We start from the raw sequence: 18,742 nt of genomic DNA, 5'->3' as shown, positions 1-18,742 counted from the left end.
ATCCCATAAGTTAACTCCTTTTGTCGTAATGCAGTGATACTGTTTGTTTATTTCTAACATGCATGCACCCCGTAAAGAATATGCACTTTCCCTCAAATGAAACTACCCCTAGATACTTTGTGGTACTTTTCGATGTATTATTTTACACATAAATTGTGCTATTTTATAGTAATCTTTGAATATAAGTGCATTTAATTTCATCAAGAGTTGGTTGGTTGTCTATATTCGCTGCTGATTCATTCCTTTTTCAATCAAGCGTCAGACAATATTTAACAACGGCAAAAGAAACATCAAGCTTTGTGCATTTATTTAGAATAAAATACTTTTAAAAGCATAAAAGACATTTTCTTTTGCAATTGACCACATATGGTCCTTGAGATGCTCGTAGTCTCTCACTGGGCGGTCTGTCAACACAAAAAGCAAGCCATGAAACTGGGAGAATAGCTTGTGTGGGACCAAATTTTATCAAGCCACAGATCTGAGGAACGATTAAAGAACATTTCCAAATGATTAACCAGCACTAATTTTTGATTTGTGAGATATAGCTTTAAAGCCCAACAACAGTCCACTGGGAATTTACCAAAAGTCATCTAACTGAGCTACAAGCTCAAGAGTGAAAATCTTATCTGATGAAACAAACATTTAACTACTTGGACACATGTCCCAAAGCATGTGGAGGAATCAAAGTGCAGTGCATCCTCTCATTATCCTACCCCTACAATCAAACATGGTTATGGCAGTATCATTGCCGCAACAGCAGTTCAGACTGAGGGCAGAAAAAGACTGCTGCAGAAAAATATTGTGAAAATGAACCTTTTTATTAATTACCCAGGATCCCATGTTTCGATCAATATCAATGTCTAAGAAGATGTTGATTAGCTGTATACCGCCAAGAAAGCAGGAGAGAAGACAGTCCTGGTGTGACAAGGGAAGAGTGGTGATTTGTATTTAGAAGATGTCCGGAGAGACGTGGCTGTGAAATGGCTGTGCAGTGACAACTTTTCTATAGAGTAATACAGGAGAAATTTCCAAATAAAAGGTTTTCTGAGTGTGACGTTTCTTCACTAAGAGGACTTGAGGCTGCCATTGCTGCCAAAAAGTGTGAAAGACTGAGGATTAGGAGTTCTTGTGCTACATTGTGTATTGCCAAAAAGAGGATTTCATGAAAATACTTAATGAAAAGAAGGAAAGCAGAATCAGTTGAGACAACAATAAATCTGCAGTCTTTTCACCATTTACCTTTGATTTCTCTTCCTACTGCTGTAAAATAAATTAAGATGAAAATAAGTAGTAGCTTCACAGCAGCTGCTCAAAACAGTCCATAATTTAATCAAAACACCTTCAAACACAACTTATAATTTTTAGCCTACAGACAGAAGAGGCCTGGGATGGGAGTTTCCTATTAACTCGCTCTGCAAAGTCGACTTCTGTATTTTCAACACTGCCATGACACGAGCAGCCTCTCTCTATCTGCTCTATCTGAATAAATATCTTTCTCTCCCACTCGCCCTCTGTTTGGATGGAAGTACAGTCTCTATCTGGCAAACCGAGCGCTACGTTTCTAGACTTAATTTCATTAGGATGCGGTAATAACGTCATCTCAGCATGTGTCTCTTACATGCTCCCGCCGAGAGCTGGATGCACATGTGGTTACACTTCCGCACGTGGACTGTGAGCGAATGTGTGTGTGACCTCTGAGTCAAAATCGCCCACTGTTTAGATATAATCCAACCAGCGTATCCAACTGTTGCTTTTATCAGCATTCCTTACTGGCTCTAACATGTGTTTGTGTGTTCATGTGCGTGCATTTACACGCTTGTGTCTACGGCGTGAAGCACTTGTGAAATCCCGCCATTTGCTCACATCTGTTTGATTTCGTGTAAATCTGTGCATGCACTTTCGAGTTTAGGAAAATATACCCTCTTAAATTTTTGTTAGTCTGTACCCACATGTTTACTCTGATGTCTGCAGTTCACGCATGTTGCAGATCTGCTTGCGTGTCCCGCATGTTTAAACTACATATATGAGCATGTCATGTGAGGGTGCAGACTAAATTGCTTTTAGATAAACACTTCCAGAGAGATGGATGCGTTTTCATGATACCAAGTGGCTTGAAAAGAAGAAGTGAAAGTGGAGCTTAATATCCCGTAGTGGAAGGAGGGGTAGGAGTGTGTGTGTTTGTGTGTTATAATTATGTCTCATTAACTCAGGGTAAATATTCTGCATTTCGTTGCTCAAAGGCATAGAACAATGACAGTGAGGAAAATTACACCAGAAGAAAACAGAAGATAAATATGTTTATTTTGAAACCAAAATCGTTACTTTTTTTTTCTCAAATTTCCTGCAGAGAGACATATGTCATTTCATTGTGAATAACTGAGGACAAATTGGCAGTCTTGACATGAAATAGCATCTCGCTGATGCTGATGCTGATGCTGATGCTGTGTTTAAACACAGACAGACGACAGAACATGCCCTTTCATTGCTGTAGAGACGGGTAACGACTTTGGATAATTACTGACTCAAACATGTAAACACAGCATTAATGTCACCGGTTAATTCAGAGTTAGCTCAGTCATAGATATTAAAACACACTGTTTTATAAAGAGCTATCACAGGATGGAACGCATTACCTTATAACATCAAAAATATTACATCAAAATACAGTTTTAAAAAGGTAGCAAAATACTTTTTACATAAAATTCAAAGGGTAACAAATATATCACATGCTATAATTTATTACAGAAATGTATTTGTTGGTTATACTTCGTGGTATTGGAATGACTGTATGATTCCTTTTTTTTTTTTTTTCACCACTAATGTATTTTAGACAGAAAGTTTGCTGTTAGTGTATATTATGACTCGGCGTTACGGTGATCCGTAACTGCGATATATGTGTGTATGTATGGACTATGTATGTTCTTTTAAAATTGCATTGGGGACCCCAGGAAGAATAGCTGATGTTGCCACATCAGCTAATGGGGATCCTATAAATAAACAAATAAACAAATAGATATAAATTGTATACATATCTCACTGGCCCCAGTTTAATGTCACCAAATGTGTCTGCGGAACCTGTCATATTTAATTACTTATGGAAGGTGAAATTTGGTACCCTGTCTGACCATTTGCAACTATGGATATACAGGATCCAGTCTGTGTACCTGTGTATCAGTTTGAGAGTGTAAATCCTGCAGAATAAGAGCCTAATAAAAAGAAAAGTGTTCTATATCGCGTCAATAAATGAATTTCTGTTCGTGGGGGAAAATTCAGTCAGTTCTTTTGTGCATTCTGGAGACACATTTGATAAGTTCTACTTTTCAGACTAGACAATCCCCAACTCCCACCATCATTATTTCACCATAACACAGTACAATACTGCTGCCTTACTTGGGCGCACCATTGTTTAGTTATAGAATTCCATAAAACACAACCAGACAGTGTAATAAGGTTATAGAGCAGCGGGGCAATTGTAAAAGGGGTCTTGGACAAACACATTTCAATTCAATTTACACATACTGTAACTACAATAGCCAAGAATTACAGTATACACTTATTTTTCTACAAACTCACCCACACCCTAAATAAATGGGTTGTGGGCTTAAAGATGATGCTTCTTATTGGAAGAGAGCTTATTACATCTGCCACCATCAGTAACTAAGTCTAATAAAAACATGTTCCATTCAATTCAGCTTTATTTATATCACGACAAACGTCACCTCAAGGGAATATAACATTACAGTTCAACTCGTTCCAAATTAGTCCGATCAATACAAAGCAAATAAAATGACGATAATAATTATTGATTCGCTCAGGAAACCAACAGACTGCATCAAATCTTTTCTTCTGTGGAAAGGAAACAGGAAGAAACCTCTGGCAGAACCAGAATCAGAAAGGACAGTCATCTGCCTTGACTGGTGTTCAAATTCACCTTTTAATAGGGGTGTAACGATACACTAATCTCACGATACGGTACGATACACGATATTGAGGTCACGATAACGATACGATACGATATTATAGCAGTATTTTTTAACAACCTTTTCAGATTCAGAAAACGTTATTTATCCCCGAGGGGCAATTGCAGGCTTGAATGAGGAACATATGACTGGAAAAAATTGTCTTTTATTTGAAAGACACAAAATACAAAACAATGCTGTGCGTTTGCCCTATTGTTACAGTTTGTAAAAAAAGTAAAAATATTTTGCCACAAACTGAATAGTTTCTCTCATGTATGATTTGACTTTTTTCTTTTCCAGAAATTTAACAACTAAAATTAAATAAATAAATAAAAGTAAATAAATACATACAATTTTACATCATAAAACAGATTGATTCATGCTCACCTTATAAGTGTAAGAGGAGATTTATTTTTGTTAAGAAGGTTATTTTGGTAATTCAGGGTTCATTATTTTATAAATATATTCTTTATATTCTGTAAATCAGGGACTATAATGACACTAGTCAGTTTATCTGTAGTGATTAGTCTGTTTTAGATTGGGCGGAGTGATGCAGCACTAGGTGCCGTGTTGATGTTCTAAAATCCTACGCTGTTGAGCGGACATTGAATACACTCGAACTCACGCAGAAGTTGTCCCGTGTTTATCCTACTCACGACCCCAAAAAGGTTTAATTTAATAAGGTAAGGCTTAACTCTACACCAGCCTTAAATAAGTAAAGGTTCAGACCTCAAAACGGGACCGCAAAACGGGACTACTTTCTTCTGAGCGGAGGAAGATTTTGGTCCGCGGGCCGCGGTCGCGGTCGGATGCGCGTTACTAGTCAACACAATAGATTAATAACCCAATATCGCGATACAGTTTGTCACCTCCACGACACGTATCGTGACGTTTTTGTATCGCGAAATTCCGTGGCACGATATATTGTTACACCCCTACCTTTTAACAAACCAAATTCAGTCAACTCATGTAATGATATACTTACAGTCTGGCATCTAGGCATATCCAAATGTATCCCTCTCCACTAATGATACCTACACTGACATATTGAGATGAAGCAACAACATTACCCCCTCAGTCCTCATTCTGAGCGTCAGTGTTTACAGATGGATGTTGGGGCTGCTGGGGTTTTGGAGAATGCACAGGTTTGACAGCTGTGTATGAGTTGACAAGAAAGAGACAGGAAAGATTTTTCCGAGCGTGACCACAGAATATGGGCATGTAATTGGACTGGAACACGCTGAGCGGTGTATTTGAGCGCAATATGTTGTTTGGGCTGACTACTGGAGATGGCTGGAGGTGTCCACATTCCAGAAATCATATAGAGATGCATGTGCTCATAGCAATGGTTAGTAAAATAATCAAGGTTTTTCTCTCACTTGAATGAATAAGTGGGTTGTATTGAAGGTCAGACGCTTACTTAAAAGTGTTCACACAAACGCTAAAAGAGCGTCCACATAAATCCAGACAATGTGAGTGACAGAGAGAGGAGATGTGAACATTCCTTAGAGATTGCATAAGGGACTATGAGAAAAAGAGTCACCCTTTTTATCATCTCTCTCATTCCCATCTTATCAGCATTTTTTGGTTTCCACATAGCTTCTTTTTGTTTTTGACATTTCTGATCATTTTTTCCCCTAATCTTTTTTGCTGCAATATCTGTCAGTATTAGTATTTATTATTGGGAAAAACTTGAAATGACTTTCCTGGTTGGATTAATAAAGTTTAATCTCCTCATACCTCATACAGATACACATTTATTGCAATGAAGAGACTTAGGAACTCCAACTGTAATTACCGGTGGCAGGTCTTAAATAAGACCTTTAATAAGTCACTTGTCTTCACTAAGTCTTGTTAAATGCCATTCATTATAGCAAGTGTGACTTCTGAACCTGAGATAATACTCCTGTTATATATTTTTCTGTCATACGTATCGTGAGCAGACACATGGAGCAAGGGTCTGAACAGACAGCAGGGTTGAGGTCACAGGTGGAAAGGACAATAAGATGACCTGATCTGCCAGGAGAAAAGAGGAAAAGCAGATAAGAGTGCATGATGGACAAACAGAGGAAAAAATTAAGAAGGGGAAAAAAAAGAGATGCTAAAAAGAAGAGTCAGAATGAAAAGGAGAAGGAAAAGCACAGGGAGGGAGCCATGGAGGGAATTGGCGTCGGTAGTCAGATCTAATCCAGTGAGCATGTCTGTTGTCCTGGAAAGGAAACCCAATTATATGGCACTTCCACTGGGCCAATGGCGTTCTGTGTGTGGCTGTGTGCATGTGCGTGTGTGTACATGTTCACCGAGATGGTTGGTCTCATTAGGTTGACTGACAGCTCCCATTTTTCCGCTGCACTTTCCACCCATTTGAAAAAACACACACACACACACACATACACACACTCGGGCACACATGCACGAAAATGCTAGGTCCAGGGGTAATTTCTCAAACAGTATTTCTCTCTTTGAAGCCCCGATCGCCATGGCAGCAATTACTGTAAAAGGGAGCCAAACCTCCCAGCCAATCAAAAATCCTGAACTAGACCTTATAGCGCAGAAACTTATGTGGTAATTTAAACAACGCAGTTGCGGAGGTTGTTGCGTTGATTTTGTTCTCAAACCAGTACAATAAAAATGGGAAACATGCACATGATATCGAATTCAAAATGTTTAAAATTGAGAATTCATGTTATTCTTCCTTCTTTCCTGCTGTAACAGCTGCTAAGTGTTTTCAATAAAAAAAGTGTTTTCTTCTTTGCAGAAACTGTCCAGATGAGTATGTTGGAACAAAGCGCAGATCGCAGTGAAAACACATAACAAATAAGTATTTTAAGTCACTAAGACAAGTGCACCCTATTCCACTCTTAAAGGTTTATGTAAAAAAAACAATGTTTTAAATCTGGTCCTAATCTGATATTAAAATGAGGTAAATAGAACTCCAGATGAACAATACAACACATTACACTGCCCTTCATTATTGATCTACAAATTGGCATTTTTAAAGACATGTAAACTGATTTCGAGCCACATAAAACTTCTTATAGTTGGACTTACACACATAGTTTGGATGAATTAATCCCTGCACGTAAACGTGAACTGGACAGAAAGTGGCCTATCCACCTTCACACGCCCTGCAGTTGTACCAGTTGTATCAGGCTTTATCCTCGTACTGCCCGAAAAATTGAACAGAGAAAAAGAAACTAAAACATAAGAATATAAAAATGTTTGTGCAGTTCCTGTTCACCGCTGTCCACTCTGCCCCCACCAGTTAACTGAATATTTATCTGTTGTTTGGGTTTGTGCCGTAGTAGGTCAACTGGAGAAGCAACAACAAAAAAACTACTGCCACCTATTGTGGCAGAATCTGAACTACTTTCAACTAAGCTTCCTTTGCATGCATGTATACTGGGACAAAGAGAAGAGTCATTTAAAGGAGCTGTATGTAAGAGCAATAATAAAACGAACCATAAAATGACCCCGATATGTCAACAGACATTTAAAAATCATGTTCATTTCAAATGACAACAGCACTCAAGCCAGGATATTCCAGTTTAAAAAGAGGAGTTGCAGCCCTCAACTGATGTTTATGTTGTCATTTTTTGTTTTGGCCTGAAGCTCCACCCTCCACCTATCTCCCAATCACCAAGTCAGTATTGTTTCTGAAGCTCCACCCTCCACCTATCTCCCAATCACCAAGTCAGTATTGTTTCTGAAGCTCCACCCTCCACCTATCTCCCAATCACCAAGTCAGTATTGTTTCTGAAGCTCCACCCTCCACCTATCTCCCAATCACCAAGTCAGTATTGTTTCTGAAGCTCCAACCTCCACCTATCTCCCAATCACCAAGTCAGTATTGTTTCTGAAGCTCCACCCTCCACCTATCTCCCAATCACCAAGTCAGTATTGTTCCTGAAGCTCCACCCTCCACCTATCTCCCAATCACCAAGTCAGTATTGTTTCTGAAGCTCCACCCTCCACCTATCTCCCAATCACCAAGTCAGTATTGTTTCTGAAGCTCCACCCTCCACCTATCTCCCAATCACCAAGTCAGTATTGTTTCTGAAGCTCCACCCTCCACCTATCTCCCAATCACCAAGTCAGTATTGTTTCTGAAGCTCCACCCTCCACCTATCTCCCAATCACCAAGTCAGTATTGTTTCTGAAGCTCCACCCTCCACCTATCTCCCAATCACCAAGTCAGTATTGTTTCTGAAGCTCCACCCTCCACCTATCTCCCAATCACCAAGTCAGTATTGTTTCGGCATCCGGGTTGCCAGCTCGGCTCTAATTATTGCAGCCATGGCAGCCTACGTTCCTGCTGCATTCTGCAGCCTACCTGGCAACCTCTGGTCGGGGGGAGGAGGGGGAGGGTACACGCCGCTCAACAATATTTTGAAAGTGACTGCAGTACCAGTTTTGGACATTTCTTACAGACGGCTCCTTTAACAACCTAGTTGAACTATAACAAGCTTGATTAAACTGTGAATGTTAATGTGCAGAATGACTAAAAAGCTAAGGGCACCAATGATAAACAGCTTGTAGAACCAACTTACAGTAGGCAGCAATAGCTTTGTTTCAAGTTATTGTTTTCTCTATGACGGTCATAGTTGTGCAACACAATTATTGTTATTATTTAGTATGGATCCACCGCCCGCTCCGTGTTACATAGTATCACTTGATGACACCATCTTTCTTCCCCTCCACTCAGCTTCAGGCACTGGAGAGGCAATAACACCACTTGCATTTACTTTGTCCAGCCACGTTAAACACGTTTCCATCATGCAAGGATACTAAGAGGGTATAATCTGAATATGCCTCGTGATTATTTTCTTTTTCACTCATTCTATTGTAGATTGTTTGGTGTGTTGCATTTGAATTATTAAGACATTTTCTGTTATAACCTTTAACCTTTATCATGGAAACTGAGGTCTGTATCTGGGATGTAGCGTTTTTATAATTTCACTGAGCATTGTACAATCTGAATCTATTTGCTAGGATGTCCATTACTGGGAAGACTGTCAGCTGATGTATTCTGCTTGTAAATCATCTTTTTCACTGTGGAATGATGGACTCCAAGCTGCTTGTATACAGCCATCGAGCTTTTCCCAGACTCATATAGTTCTGAACGATTACTTGTTCTTTTGGCATTATCTTCTCACACACGCACGCACGCACGCACGCACGCACGCACGCACGCACGCACGCACGCACGCACGCACGCACGCACGCACGCACGCACGCACGCACACACACACCTGCTGTTCTTCAGGTTCAGTTCTTCAAATAAGCTATATGTAATTAGCAGCACCTGGCTGCTTAGCTTTGTAATTCCTTTTGAATCAGTCGGTGGACTTTTTCCACACACTGCTTCTGTAGTTTGTGTTAGTTTACTAAATATTGATTCAATGAAACATCACACTTGTTCATCTGAGCTTGTATATTGTATATCTGGTGATGGCCAAATGAATTTCCTGATACCACAGCATACACTGGAGTTGAAAAAGGGAGTTCCTCTTTTTGCTGAAACAGAAATACATTTGGCTAGAAAGGACTGTTTTATAAATCCATGCTTTTCTTGAATTTGTTGGTCCCCACAAGCAAAACTTTCCAAACTCAAAGCACGTTCTTGTGACTTACATGTTCCACTTGGTGTGTGTCGGCTTGGTTCTATCAGCAGTGAGACAGAAGCCCTGAAGATGAGGTCACTGCAATAAATGTGTTTGTCCTGATGTCTCAGAGCAGATAGGGGCAAGTGCATGCAGCCCCAGGATGGCATGGTGAGAGGGAAATCAATACAGGCAGAGGAAGAGGGCAGGAGTCCCATTTTGCTTCATTCATCCTCACACAGGTAGACTTCCAAAGCACCACAAAGAGAACATTTTGAAATATTTAAACTAAAATTTGTAAACAGGATGAGTTCTCCCTCTGAAGGGAACACTACTTCTCCCTTCAAATCCATTTAATAGAAATAGAAACGTGTTGACCTTCTGGTTTTGTCAATTTTTCTTCCTCTTACTTTATAATTTTTTTCTGCAATCTTGATTTCCATTTAGAGATGAAATTATTTGTCTTCCAAACTATTTTACAAGCTGTGAAGAGTTATAATCTTAAGTATTTTATGCTTGAGCCAGATTGATTTCACAATGTTTGTTAAACCCTGAGTATGTCTGTGCAAAATAGTTTTGAAAAAAACCTCAAAGGATTCAGTCCAAAAGTGATGTATTTTGACAGTAGAGCGTAATGATGATGACTTTCAACTGTGACAGTACACAATCTGCTGTGTGTGTGTGTGTGTGTGTGTGTGTGTGTGTGTGTGTGTGTGTGTGTGTGTGTGTGCATGTTCAGTATGTTCGTGTCTTACAATGACGGGGCTTGATAAATGATCTGTCTGTGGCAGTGTCCTTTAGATGGGATGTTTTCCCCAAACAAGGTCTAAACATTTATCATGTGCGCCCATAAATAGATGGCTTGAGGGATGGATGGTTAGACAGGTGGCTTAATGCATGGTTGCAAGGATGCATGGATGGATGAATGAGTCGGCGCTGGTAAAACAGCGGATTGCTGAGAGAGGGGAAAATTGGTGGCTTGTAGTGGTGTGGGACAGGAAGGTGAAAATGAAACATGGAGATAGGATTTAAGAGAGCCAGAAAGAGCGTATGAGAGGAAGAGAAAAGATGAAAACTAGGAAATAGTAAGAACATAATAGTTGCTGTTTACCTTTATGACATTTTTTTCCAGTTTTGTTGCATTACAACCTGTAATTCAAATATATTTTATGAAATAGATCTATACCTTAGTAGTTCAAACTAGTGACATTAAAAGAAAAATATGAAAAAATTGGGCATATTTTTAACTAGTCCCTTTGCTTGGAAGTAAAATCTAGACATTTACTTCCAAAAATCATACAGATCAAGGTATACGCACTGTAAGTGTCACATGACCACAGGCCATGTACGCCTGCTGTGGAAAGCTTCAGAATCTGCAGAGCCACGGAAACAACAAAACAGTAGCACATCTGAGGATGCAGCAAAATGAAGGCTAAAGAGGTCTCTAAACAGTTCACAGACAACGTTCTGAAGAAATAAGGGTTGTTATTTAGTTATAAATTAATCTGAAAGTAAAAAAATAACCCCAAAACAAACAAACCTGCCAACAAAGGATAGCTCATCAAAAGTCAGAGTACTGGCAGGAAGTGAAGGATGAAATGAAGGATTTGGAGTGCCTGGAGAGGCTGGAAAACGGCCAGAAAAAAAAGCCAATGTTTGAAAAAAAAAAGTTTGGCGTTTGCCAAAAGAGATCTGGCATGTACAGCAGCATACGGCTCTCACGACACAGAGAGCAGCATGAGGGTGACAGCCTCATGCTGTGGTGATGTTTTTCACCAGTGGAGCTTGAGAAAATGGTGATGGATGGCACTAAAATCAAGTTGGCATTTTTCAGCATTTGTTCAAATTAAACATACTGCATAAAGCAAAAGTCCAGTGGTTTAAAAGGAAACGTTTGAATATCTTTGCACAGCCAAGTCAGAGCCAGGACCTCAGCCTCTGGTATGTGAAAGACTGCTGCACACCAGCAGAGCCCATTTAGCTTGAAGTAACCAGAGGAATTCTGTCTTGAGGAATTGGCAAAAATCCCAGTGTCTAGATGTTTCCAACACAGACAGATAAACACTTGAAGCTTCAGTGGCAGAAAAAGGGGAACTCAACAAAGGAATGTTTTTTAGAATTAAAAATATTTTCCTACCTTTAAAAGGTATCTTGTTTTGATCAAGCAATCAGGCAATAGGGAATAGGTTTGCAAGGCAATGCCCATGAATCCACTCTGCTTCCACTACACATTAGAGGACGTTACACTGACATTTTCTAGAGATTTACCTTTGCTCCTATAGTTACTTTAGTCCTAACCACAAATTGCTTAATTTAATTTCACATTTTCCACTTAATAGACTCACATTTTGTGGTTACAAAAAAGAGCAAATCTACAAACTGTGTAAACAGATTTATATCTCCATGTCCCTACAGCGACTACTACACACAACACACAGCTTGTGGGCCACTATTGATTCATCTAAGTGTTTGTACAATAAGAGTGGCTCTTGGCAAACGGGTTAAGACCGTTATGACATGGATGAGTAGATGGACAGAGAAAGTCAGTGCGTTGGTGGAATAGACGAGGAGACTGATAGCAAATGGGAACGATGCATCAGAGTAGAAGTGAGGGGGAGAGAGGAGGCCAAAGGAGGGGTAAGAAGAATGATAATGGAAGCAGATTTAAAAAAAAAAAGTGCTGCGAGGGAGAAGATGAGGGAGATGCAGGGTGTCAGGCAGAAGGACAAAGAAATGTAGAATATATAAATGAATGGAAGGTTAAGCTGTGTTGCTCAAGCAGGAACAGATTACAAAAGGAATTTTAAGACCACCTCTTTTCTTTGCTTTGGCTGCTCTACTTATTGAGTCCCTTTGATATTTGTGAATATTTGTGTGTTTGCCATAATGAGCGGCTTTATTTGGAACTTTCAGAACTTATCTGCCCTGTATCATTTATATGTAAACTGCATATGGTTGAGAGTGAGCGTTGTAGCTCTCGGACGTCCTATAAGCAGCTGTGTGCAGGTCTTTAGTTTATGTGTAACTGCATGACCGAAATAATCTATACATTCTGGATGTGTGTTGACTTTACTGATGAACTGTACATTGCTTTCACCTGTGCACTCATGCATGAGCGTTTAGGAGGGCTTTGATGGAATTTGCATGCAGTACTAGTCCTGGTAATCATAACAACAAGAATTCGAAGCATATTGGCATTTATGAGTAAAAATGTGCATCAAATTGTATGCATTTGTTTCCATGCATGCCTATGTGTGTGTTTTCAGACGACTGGACCTCAGCAGCATCCCCAAAGGATGATGTTGAACTGCAATCACAGCAGAGCAGAGGCAGTTGCGCAGCACAAGGAGAATACTGAGCAATCTGGAATTGTTCTTATCATAGTTACTGGAACATTTCTTTAATTGCTGTGAGAGTTTGAGTTCATGTCCCTGGGAGAACGAGTGCCATGGGAACATGCACCACTCACTGACCATTTAAAGTTACGCACATGTATTCTCTGGTGTTAGTGTGTTTTGTTTTTAATTTTTATGTAATGTATGACGTGGCTCACTCTTTCATGTTTTAGGCTCCCAGGACTTACATGAAAAGAAAAGCAAAACATCATTATGGTGTGGATGAAAAGGGTGGGTCAAATGACTCTTTTTGAATATTGTTGTGGGTACAACACACAAGTCATGTTGCTGGTGTAAGGTCGTACTTAGACTAAAGAATAAAGTACTATGCAAAGGACATCAGTATGTAAAGATTGTTGCATGTAAGCAAATAAGAGTAAAATATTTATGATATGCTGTTGTCTGCCAGCGTGTCTCTGCATAGTTGAATTAATTGGCTGATGTAACCAGACATCAAGTTTCTACAACGCTGTCATGAAGGTTGTTTATTGGAACCAAATACACTTAGTTCAGTCCAGTTGAAAAAACGATGAAAACATCTTATGGTCTTTACGCATGCGGGGTGATCAGTAGGTAGGGTTGCAAAATTCCGGGAATTTTCAAAGTTGGAAACTTTCCATGGGAATTAACGGGAATATATGGGAATTAACGGGAATAAATAAGAAATTTACAGAATTGAAGGTTGGCCCTTAACAGGGAACTTAAATATAGTTGGGGGAAATATATTGTAGCATAGTCTTGGCTAAAACAACCAGATTTAATGCAAGTACACTCCTCAATCACATGCACACAGCACATTGCTTACTGCAGGGCTATTGAGGCCACGCCCCCTACAGGCACTGTGCATTCCTCCATCACATGCACTGGTGATTTCTTGAAGCCTGGAGGCCGCACATTTGAGCTCAAAGCACAATACTATTGAAGCCACACATTTGAGCCCACGGACTATATAAAGTCAAGTAATAATTGTTCATACAAGAATAAAAACTAAAGTTCTACTCAAATAAATCTGTTGAAATGTCATGTTTTTGTATTATCTTGCATGGATATCTGCTTATGACAAAATAAATATTTACATTTATGTTTGGATATGATACAGTTTGTTTAAATTACCCCCAATTTCCTGTTAATTCCCATAAATTCCCAATAATTCCCATAAATTCCTATAATTCCCATGGAAAGTTTCCAATTTGGAATATTTCCAAAATTCCCCAGCTTAACTTCCCATGGAAAGTTTCCGGAAAGTTTCCGGAAATTTACCGGAAATTTTCCACCCCTTTGCAACCCTATTAGTAGGTATGATTTCATTTTCTGCTTATGAAACCATTTGCATTCACAGCTTAATAAATCTGGGGAATAATGCACACAAGTTAAACTTCTGTGCATATCATGAAATTGCACCATTTCCTGGGTCTGGCTCTTGGTATATGGTCCATGATCCACAGTCTACATGTGATATTGTACAGTTTGCCTGTTTCAGCAAACAATTTGACCAATGAGCTCAAATCTGATGGCAGCTTGAAGAGATTAAACCCAGTGGAGTCTGAGGTTGGTGTAAAAAAGTAACAACCAAGCCATTTATTCCATCATGTATTTGGTTATTTACAATTTAATATTAAATTCATGTGTTTATTTGTAAATGGGTTATTCTTAGCGGATGAATGAACTGCCTATTTATTGAGTTCACACATCAGCTGTGGCTCAGCATACGGATCACTCTGTCTGCTCAACAGTTTTGGTATCTTTTAATACGTTACATTTTACATTTTCTCCCTCGCCGATTGTCCTTTACATTATTCACTATTTTTAGATAAAAAATATCTCTTCTTGCCGACAGATTAAAGCACTTCCCTTTAAAACAAATCCCTTGAGCATTTCCCCATGTGTGACACATTTCTTCTTGCATTTTCATCTGGCACAAAGGTTTTTTTCATACAACTACTGACACTAGTCTCCCTATGCCAGTTGTGTCTCTGTACTTCTCTTTCCAACCATGCGTTCTTATATCAGTTTCCAATCAGTCTTGGGCTTATATGTTTTATTTCTACTTGTTTTTAATTGTGGATTCTGTGGTGTATACTATTTCATTCGCCTCAGTCTTTGACTCCAGTTCAAATGTATCTATGTGCCTGGGACTGTCTGTATGACTTATAGGTACCACTTGTCCCATTTTATGGCATCTGCCAGGGTCTGCTATCTATTAACACCCCTTCTGGTTCTGTGATGCACTCCATTCATCTTCACTTCAAAACTTTTCCTCATTTTCCTGCTTCCATGTGAATCTTCATCACTCCCAAGTATCTGGGCCCGTCATCCCTTCATCTCTCAAGACGATGGATGACTTCCTGCAAAGATGATTCTGATCGCAGCACAACTTTCATTTCTGACTCAAAGCACATTTCAAAGTGCAACATGTGAGAGCCACACTGCTGTCTAACCACTTCAAAGGTACATTCCTGAACAATATCAACCACTTCAATTAACCTCTGAGACTAAAGCAATTGAGCTATATATAGGCCTTCATTAAACTTTCCTTCATGATTTAGATCGTGCATTGGTAGTTTTCAGTCTCAATGTTTTCCACAGCAGACTTTACTTGCGTACAGACATTATGTTACTGCTTTAATGGCAGTAACCACTTACAATTTGCCATTACCAAGACAAAGTGTACAGTGATGCGAGTAAGTATGACAGCGGCACCACTTTTATAGCAGGCTGAGTGTACTCTAGTGTACTTTACAGACAAACAAACAGCCTATACTCTGTTTCACCTCTTATGTTTGTCAGTAGTGATGCACCGATTGTTCGGTAACCGAAATTGTTCGGCCGAAAATGGCAAAAAAACACTTTCGGTGTTCAGGGAAGAAGTGGGAAAAAAAACGAACAATTAATAACGGCGTTGTAAAATAAGGAAATAGACTGGCCGCTCCGTCCCGTAACGTTGCGCACCACATAAATCGTTGGCCAACCAAAAACTAACCCCATAAGAATTTTACCTAACATTCACCAGGAGGTGGAACCAAAACAACATAATGCTGGGAAATTAAAAAATTTTCATTTTTTTATGTTCAATAAATATTTTCTACCTTGTAATTTTGTAAAATATTTTTTTCTTTGAAAAGCATGCCTAAATCAAATGTATTTGATTTATGCAATGGTGAAAAAATTGGCAAAATAAATGAAAAACTGCGAAGAACCATGTTCGGTATTGTTCGGTATTCGGCCAAGTGTTTATTATTATTTTCGGTTTCGGTTTCGGCCACAAATTTTCATTTTGGTGCATCACTATTTGTCAGTGAGAGCCGTCATTACAAAAAAGCAAATCTATGTCAACACAGGGTTTCTATTGATTGCTTGGAGTAGTTACATACCTTAAAGATGCAAATCTGGTTTATTTGCCAGTCTGAGACACAGTGGAAGAGAGAAAAACACTTCCTGTGTCCAGTCAGACTCAGACACGTCAGAGGTTGAACCAGTAAGAGCCATTTAAAACGTGCAAATCCAGATAGGTCATGTCATTTATCAAGTGGCAGAGCCAAAAGGCTTTTTGATTTTACAAGGACGATGACATCATTTACGTAGCTGCACTTTCAATGCCTCACAACACACTAAACCATCTGCTTTGTTTCAGACTGGGAGCAACCGGGTCGTGAACTCTGCTCACTCAAATGTTTTGTTTTTTTTTGGATCAAGGTTGTCCAACCCTCGAGACTCTATTTTGGATCAGCTTGGGTGGTACAGAGGTCCAAAAGATGGACAACACACTTTATGGGCTTGACAAACTTTTTATCTGACTAGTTTCATCTTGCTCTCTTAACAAAAAACATAAAATAACCAAGAATGTTCTTGAAATATACGAATACGAATTCAAAACACAAATACAGACGGAAAATACATCGATGAGCCAGATTGCACACCGTCTCAAACACTATTAACCAACACTTCCTGCACTTTATGGTTGTGTAGAGGTCCAACAGTAAAACACTCTCAAGTCAAGAGAATTCATTCTTCAGAAAAACACACACACACACACGTACACACACACACACACGCTGCTTGAAAAACAAAATCCCTGACCACAAAAAGACTCCACAGAAGCACAGCATAAAGACTGAAACCTTTGCAGTATTCAGCTGTCAGCAACTGTATTTATGCAATTTCCACGATTCTGTGCCCTCACTCAATCCAAATATTGATTTAAGGTTTCCCACCTTTCAGGTTATGCTTCAGTTCATACAATGATTGATTAGTGGTGAACGAAGAGGGAAACCTCTGAGTGTGTGTCAGGCTTAATTATCATTTTCAACCACAAAAACCTGCAGTCTTATTACAACTTCCTCCATTTCAAAAGCTGTGTCAGAGACAGGAAAATACTAAAACTTGGATTCAGAATACGGTAGTAAGCTGATATTTCCAGAGATACAACACAGTTGGGTGACTATGGAGTATCCGTTTTTACATTTGAGAAGTTTGCTTCAGAATCATTTCTTCAAACATTAAAGCAGCAAATGTAATTGCACTAAATGCCTTTTCTGTTTCACCAGTAACTCATTCCAGGTACACCATGAGTTCAGCTCTGTGTGAAGTCAGTTAGCAGTTATATAACTGGAATACAAGTAACACATCTAACACAAAAACAAAGCTTACTGCTGTGACAATAATGGGGGAATTGCAGTGAAAGAGGTGGGCGATAAAACAAGATGGAGACACAGAAAGGTGGTTGACAGAGGTGAAGAAACACTAAAAAAGAGAAACGTAAATTGGTCTGTAACTCATATGTGTGAGTGATTTTATTTGATGCTCTGTAACCCAAGCTCTTGGAACAACACCTTAGCAATCTACTGACGTGCATGATAATAACCCTGCGATGTTAGACCTTGGCAGACAAGAGCTTTCATCCCAGGAATCCTTTCGTGGACACATATGCTTTTACTATATGGAGTCCTTAGGGATTTAAACCCACAAGAAATACTTGGATACAGTAACACATGGTGAAGCTGCTGAGCAATTATGTCTGTCTGAACAGGGATCACACTAACAGCCACATTTTGGATCATTTCCCCAAAAGCCTCTCTCAAAGACATGTCTTTGGACAATGCTTTTTCTTCCCCTTATCATATTCCTGTTTACTTTACTCTGGGGAAGAGGTCTGATCACACACAAGAAAAAGAGAAGGGCTTTTTGCTAGATGTTGAGATAAAGATGTTACCGAGGCATGTGATGTTTTGGGATGCACAACATGAAACCTTCTCCACACGGTTAACAATGCATGATAGGACTTCATGCTGCATACCTCTTCTCTGCTCAGTGTTTATGATCAAACATCTGTACTCACATGCTGCCACTGGTCTCGGATGAGCGGCCGGTATCGAAGGAAGTACTTCAGAGGGAAATTGTCTGTGTCGGGCCAGGTGGCAGGGCTGTTCCAGGACACCTCCAACCTCCGGGGGTTGGAACGGATCGGGGTTGCTGTCACACGCTCGGGGGGATCCGGTTTTACTGTAAATATTGGATTTCAAAAACAGAGTCAGCTAAAGGGGCATGTTACAGGCACTCGATAAGATACAGCCTTGATGGGGAGCACAGCTCAGTGTGAGGACACAGCTGTACGTCTTCTACTGCTGAAGGAAGCGTTAATCCCATGTCATAAGGGCTATCTTCAGCACTTTAAGTCTTTTTTTTTGTATAACCTTAATAGTCTACAAAAAAATCAGAACTTTCACTGCTCCCCTGCCAGGACTATACATGCAAATATTTTGATTTGATGGGGAACCTGCATTTTAAT

The 18,742-nt window shown here is 39.5% G+C and overlaps 1 protein-coding gene across 1 annotated transcript in view; it reads right to left on the bottom strand.

The window, feature by feature from the left end:
• Positions 1 to 18,742, bottom strand: part of cntfr (ciliary neurotrophic factor receptor) — a 274,550-nt gene that overhangs the window by 16,730 nt on the left and 239,078 nt on the right. Inside the window, exon 7 of the mRNA XM_061734387.1 lies at positions 18,293 to 18,456. Coding sequence (XP_061590371.1) covers positions 18,293 to 18,456 — 164 coding nt within the window. The remainder of the gene's footprint in view (positions 1 to 18,292; positions 18,457 to 18,742) is intronic.

Source organism: Cololabis saira, chromosome 11, assembly GCF_033807715.1.
Source record: "Cololabis saira isolate AMF1-May2022 chromosome 11, fColSai1.1, whole genome shotgun sequence".
In the NCBI taxonomy this organism is placed as follows: domain Eukaryota; kingdom Metazoa; phylum Chordata; class Actinopteri; order Beloniformes; family Belonidae; genus Cololabis; species Cololabis saira.
The sequence above is the reverse complement of the archived record's forward strand: the minus strand, read 5'-3'. Positions and strand labels throughout refer to the sequence as shown.